The sequence below is a fragment of the Mirounga leonina genome, unplaced genomic scaffold (genome assembly GCF_011800145.1).
Source record: "Mirounga leonina isolate KUSES-001 unplaced genomic scaffold, KU_Mleo_1.0 Mir_168, whole genome shotgun sequence".
Lineage (NCBI taxonomy): Eukaryota > Metazoa > Chordata > Mammalia > Carnivora > Phocidae > Mirounga > Mirounga leonina.
This window is the reverse complement of record NW_023270426.1, coordinates 51,163,846-51,170,226: the sequence shown is the minus strand read 5'-3', so window position 1 is coordinate 51,170,226 and position 6,381 is coordinate 51,163,846. Positions and strand designations below refer to the sequence as shown.

The window sequence follows — 6,381 nt, the reverse complement described above, 5'->3', positions numbered from 1 at the left end:
TGTCCTCCTTCCCCTCTAAAAGTAGGGAGAAAAAAAATGCTTTGCTCCTTGAAGACAAGATGTAAAGAATCCTTGTTCTCTCTCTAACTCTTTTATATTGTAAATAAATCTCTCCAGGGGCCAGAGAAGCCCTTACCTCCAGCTTTATAAATTAGAGACATCTCTAGAGTCCCGACCTCACACCAAGTTGAAATGAAAACACACATCTCCGAAGTTAGGTATATCTTTTGAGTTCTAATTATCTATACAGTTCTAAATTATCTCTGTAGCTTGCTTTTAGTCCAAGATCTCAAGGTTCCATAGAACTTGCTGAGAAAATCCTAACTGTGCAGAAACATAAAAATATTTTCTCAACACCTCACAGCGTTCCAAAATTAATTCTTCCTTCTGCCTGGGCAACATGGCTGCCCAGCTAGAAATCTCATTTCCCAATTGCTTTCAGATAGATGTGGCCTTGTGGCAAATTCTTTCAGTTATCCTCTAGCTGATTTCACCTTTACTCCTAAAGGATATTTTCACTGGGTAAATAATTCCAGGTTCACATTTCTTTCAGTTCTTTAAAAATGATCTTTTTCGGGCGCCTGGGTGGCTCAGTTGGTTAAGCGACTGCCTTTGGCTCAGGTCATGATCCTGGAGTCCCAGGATCGAGTCCCGCATCGGGCTACCTGCTCAGCAGGGAGTCTGCTTCTCCCTCTCCCGCTCCCCCCTCTTGTGCTCTTTCTCTCTCTCACTCTCTCTCTCAAATAAATAAATAAAATCTTTAAAAAAAAAAGTGGTCTTTTTCTTCTGGCCTCCATGGTTTCTTTTTTCTTTTTTCTTTTTAAGATTTTTTTAAAAATTTATTTATTTGAGAGAGAGCGCATGAGCGGGGTGAGGGGCAGAGGGAGGAGCAGACTGCCTGCTGAGCAGGGAGCCCACTGTGGGGATGGATCCATCGACTCTGGGATCACAACTAGAGCTGAAGGCAGACGATTAACCAACTGAGCCACCCAGGTGCCCCTGGCCTCCATGGTTTCTGATGAGAAATTCACTGTCATTTGGGTAATTGTTCCCTTATGTCTAATGAGTTTTTTCTATTTTCAAGATTTTTACTTTGTCTTTAGGTTTCAGAAATTTTTTTTTAAGATTTATTTGACAGAGAGAGAGTACAACCAGGGGGAGCGGCAGGGAGAGGGAGAGGGAGAAGCAGGCTCCCTGCTGAGCAGGCAGCCCAATGTGGGGCTCGATCCCAGGGCCCTGGGATTATGACCTGAGCCAAAGGCAGATGCTTAACCGACTGAGCCACCCAGGCACCCCAGGTTTCAGAAATTTGATTTGAGTGCCTCAAACTTATTTGAGTTTATACATCTGGAGTTCACTCAGTTTCTTGAATCTGTATCTTTATGCCTTTCACTAAATTTGGAGAATTTTCAGTCATATGTTCATTGAATACTTTTTCAGACCACATTCTACCCCTTTTGGGGGCTCTCTCTAATGACACCAATGTTAGATCTTTTGTTACTGTTCCACAGGTTCTTGAGACCTTTTTTTTTTCCAGCCTATTTTCTCTATTGTTCAGAATGGGTAATTTCTTTTGTTTTATCCTCAGTTTCATGGAATTTTTCCTCTGACATCAACATTCTACTTTTGAGCACACCCAGTGAATTTATTTTACAACTATTTCCATTTGTTTCTTCTTTATATTTTCTATTTATTTGCTGAGACTTTCTATTTTTTTCATTTGTTTCAAATGCATTTGTAATTGCTCAGTGACACATTTTTATAATGACAGCTTTAAAATGCTTATCTGATAATTCTAACATCTATGTAATCCCATTGTTGGCATCTGTTGTCTTTCCTCATTCGAGTTGAAATTTAACTGGTTCTTGGTATGATGTATGATTTTTCTATGTATCCTGGATATTTTAGCATTATGTGATGAGACCCTGGATCTTATTAAATCTTCTGTTTTCGCAGGCCTCCTCTGATGCTGTACAGCAGGAGAAGGGTATAAAAATCTAGTTGGCTCATGAGGCTTCCAAGACATTACAATTCACTGGAGGAGGGGGCCTGGGGGATTACTTGTTAGCATCAGGTGGGGGTGGGACTTCAGAGTCCCCACTCTGCTTCTTCTGTACCATCCCAGAAGAAAGAAGGAGGAGTGCCTCATTACCACCAGGCAAAGGCGAAAATCTAGGCTTGCCACTCAGTATTTGCTGGTGGGGGTGAGGGTGGAGGCATGGCATTTTCCATGCAATTTGGCTAGAGTTGTCCCTTTCCTGTCCTTTTCCTGTCTCTCTTTCCTCATCCTTTGCCAAGGGAGAGCAAGGGAGGGGAACATTATTTTGTCTAAGTGCATTGGCATTTCTGGGCTTCTCCGACACTCCATCCAGGATACATGAGACAAAAAAAAAACCCAGGGAACTCAACACCATGCTGTTCCTTAAGTCTCAGGCTCTCTGGATAGTCCCTCTCATTCTCTCCGTCTTTCAGAGTCTTCGTATACTCATTTGATACATAATGTCCAGGGTATTGAGCATACTTAATGGGAGGAATAGGAAGAAATGCATCTGCTGTATTTTTTCGGGAATCAGGAGTCCAGTTCCCTTAATGGAAGCTATTGCTCTTTCCCTGGGTAACTCTACTGCCCCCAACCTGGAGGAAAGGGAGGAATTTTGCCAACACAGAACAAAAGCTAGATATACATCTATTCTTCTAAACCCGCTGAAGAATCCTTCCCCAAGGGCCTCTGCTGCTTGATATGCCCACTGTTCACTAGAGGAGGAGCAAGGGAGGAGTATTATGAAAAATAGTGCTAAGGAATGGGGACATTTATGAGAAGAGAAAAACTGTTCTGTGGTGGTTTATCAGCATTTTTTTTTTTTTAACTTCTTTACATCAGTACTTCCCACACTTCAGTATAATAGGAAAGGAGGGGCGCCTGGGTGGCTCAGTCGTTAAGCATCTGCCTTCGGCTCAGGTCATGATCTCAGGGTGCTGGGATCGAGCCCTGTATGGAGCCCTGTATGGAGCCCTGTATGGAGCCCTGCATGGAGCCCTGCATGGTGCCCTGCATGGTGCCCTGCATCCGGCTCCCTGCTCAGTGGGAAGTCTGCTTCTCCCTTTCCCTCTGCCCCTGCTGGTGCTCTCTCTCTCAAATAAATAAGTAAAATCTTAAAAAAAAAAAAAAAAAAAAAAAAGGAAAAGGAAACATGCATTTAAAACGTGAGCTTTAAAGGTTCACAATGAAAGTGTTATATACTTTTTTCTTCCAGAACTCCCCTAACGCAGTAAATGATTAAAGAAAAAAAAACTTTTCATTGTTCATTCTAGTTTTTATTTAGAGCTTTATTAATTGGACCTGTAACTTTTCCCTCTTGGTTACAGTGTCATAGGATCTCTAATAACTACAAAAAACAAGCAAATTGTATGACAGGTTATGAAGTTGATGTTGACACTAATGGTCACAAAACACCAAACTTACGTAACTACCGAGGTAATGAATAACGTTAAGTGTTAATCTTCTTGCTCTGGAGCTCGCTCTTGGTTGAACCAATAGTTCTTGTCATAGGTTTGATGATTGAGTATGCCTGGAGTTGATGTATTACAGTTTTGGAAGAATTGCCTTTTCTTCTACTTTTGGTATTTTCTAAGTTAGGCTGCTGGCTGGTCTCTTTTTTTCCACAAGAGCTCCTCTTGCAATATGAGTATTGAAGCGGTTATTAAGTGCTTTCTTACTACAAGCATCCAGGCCTCTGTAGAACTTGTCTTTTTTCGGAAATGTACCTTCTCTTTCTTGCATGTTCAGCTTATGCTCTGCTTCTGATAGCATCTGTTTTTTCTTGTCCTGCTCAGGGTTTATCTGAATTGGCTTCTCTGGCAGAGTTCCCTCTTTCTGATCATGGAGTTCCTTTAGAAGCTCTATTCTCTGCTGCAAGATTTGACATTCATTTTCCAGCAAAGCTGCAATCAAATGCAATGAATACGTGTCATGTTCCAGTTTCTTCACTTGTTCCAGCAGTTCATGCTTAGCTGACACGTCGTGATTTGGTTGAGTTTGGAAATGCACTCTATTATTTGTAAGAGTTTCTCGCATATCTTTCTGAGATTTCTGACAGGATCTTATCAGTTCACTGAGCTCAGTGTGTTGCATGTTCCAGTGTTCTGCTTCCTGCAGTAACTGCTCCATGTTGTTCCTAAGTTTGATGTTTTCTTCTTGAACAGGAGGGAATCTGTATGTTGCTTTTTCCTCACTTAGTTGAGTTTCCTTAAGGGCTCTATTTTCTTCTGGACAATTTACCAAATCCCTTCTAAAAACTGGTACCGTGTCCCTGCTGTTCTGGTTTTCCAGGATCATCTCCCCGTTTTTTGCCTTCTGTTCTTTCTCTATGTCTGAACTACCAAGCAGGTTGTTCAATAACACTTTATTTATCTTCTCAAGTTCTCTGATTTTTTCTTTCAGTTCTGACACATCCTCAGAAATACTGGTTTCCTCAGAAGAATCTTTTGCTTCTGTGATCTTCTCTTCACAACTTGTCACGTTTTTAATAATATCTTTAATTTCTTTTAAGAGATTTTCAAACTTCTGTGTAGTCTGCTGTTGAGCCGTTTGACAGCCACTGTTGTTTAGGGAAGGGAAAGAACCCCAGGAGACAAGGGGAGGTGATCCAATTTCAAATAAGGCAATGATGAACCTAGGGTCCAAAGACTCTTGACTGAGATCAGGAGTAGGCTTAAAAGTTTTGGAGAGGGTAGACACTTCCATCTCAGCTGAGTTAGTAGGGCTGGTGATTAGAGCATGCAGCAAGCAGAAACACCTTAGAGATTCTGGGAAGAGAAGGTGGTGGTCCTCTGTGCAAATGGGTAGAGAATGTGGAACTAAGCAGAAGTCAGAGACAAGAGCTGAAGTCTGAAACCAAGGAGAAGATGCTTAGGTAGAAGGTGACATCTCAGATGACCTAGGGGGAGGGAGGGTGAGAAAGGGGACCAGGAGCTAGGGCTCCATCTCTCCTTCTCCAAGTTTCTGGTGTTTATTCCTGACCCTAGCAACCAGGTCTTTATTCTGTCACTGCACTCTAGTAGCCTATCTCCAGCTTCTGTTTCTTTTTGTCACAATAGAAGCCTTAAACACCTGTCCAGTGACTCATGAATCAAAACCAACCTTGAGCGACTTCTACTCTTCACCCCAGAAAGATCTTTATGCCAGTCCTTTCCTTCCCTACTTTTCTAGGTTTTTATTCAACTCACTCTAACTGTATTCAATGACTTCCCTAAATCATTTCCACTACTTACAACCCCAAACTCAACGGCAATATGTTCATTTTACCACCTAAGGGCATGGTGTGAGAAATCTTCCCTGGACTTTCCACAGCAGCTAGAACTTTATTGCTCCCATTCTAGGAGACATGTTGCCATAAAAGAAAGTTGTCATTACAAAATAGAACCCAAAAAGTGCTTCATGTTTTTGTGAGTTTAGAGAAATAATGTCAGAAATCGCTCCATTCAAAAATATTTCACTGCAGTAAAAAGAGAATATCTGAATGCTTCCTTAACACAGTTACAAACTGGGACTTTTCTTGGCTTCAAATACAGGCATCCTTTAAGACAGGCTTATAAGCTTGCTCCTGATTCATTTACAGGTGCTATAAAATTTTAATCATTACTTTCCACAAGAATTTGCTAAAAATAACATAATTTATCTGAAGCATTTGAAACAACTAAATCCTGTAGTGGGCTATGTCTTTTTAGCCTTAGGAGTCAGGACCTTGAGACTATTAAATTCAAAGAAAGTATTCCTTAAATGAGACTTTTTCTTGGCCTTCAAAATCTTACTAGCAAGCCCTTCACTAACTACAAGTTTGCTTCCAATCTAAAGGGGAAACTCATACTTTAGTAGGTTTCTTTTTTAGGGGGGAGGGAGTTGCCTTAAAGAAAAGAAATGTATGCTTTTTTCTTTCATAGCTACCAACTCACTCTGCCTTTAATTTCCCTGAGCCTCATGCTCATCTTCCAGCCAGCTGGGCTCAGAGCCCTTGCGTCCTGGCTGTCACAGAGAGAGCAGTGCTGGTCTTTCTTTTCTACTTGAAGAAGGAGCACATTTTCTAATTCATACAATAATACCACAGAGGCTACCAATTGCCCTTACGCTTTCATTCTATGTCTTAAATTCCAACTTTTGTCGCTATTTCCCCTTTGACTTAAACCATCATTTAAGACAATGTTTTAACCTTCAAAAGAAGGGAAGGTTTTTTTTTTTTTTTTCTGATTTGGTAATTAATTTCTAGCTTTATTGCTTTGTAATCAGAAAATAAAATATTTCTACCTTTTGAAATTGATATTTTCTCTTTAGCCTAATTATCAGTGTTCACTTGTGTTTCATGGCTACTTGAAAATAAATGTATT

General features: G+C 40.7%; 1 protein-coding gene across 1 annotated transcript; it reads right to left on the bottom strand.

Moving 5' to 3' along the window:
• Positions 1-3,327: 3,327 nt before the first annotated feature.
• On the bottom strand, positions 3,328-4,969 carry SPZ1 (spermatogenic leucine zipper 1). The gene has a single exon (XM_035013896.1). It carries the CDS (start codon positions 4,742-4,744, stop codon positions 3,629-3,631), a length of 1,116 nt encoding a protein of 371 aa, XP_034869787.1. The 5' UTR covers positions 4,745-4,969; the 3' UTR covers positions 3,328-3,628.
• Positions 4,970-6,381: the final 1,412 nt, after the last annotated feature.

Excerpts from the sequence above, each read along its gene's own strand:
- SPZ1 (XM_035013896.1), bottom strand. The coding sequence starts at position 4,744 with ATGGAAGTGTCTACCCTCTCCAAAACTTTTAAGCCTACTCCTGATCTC.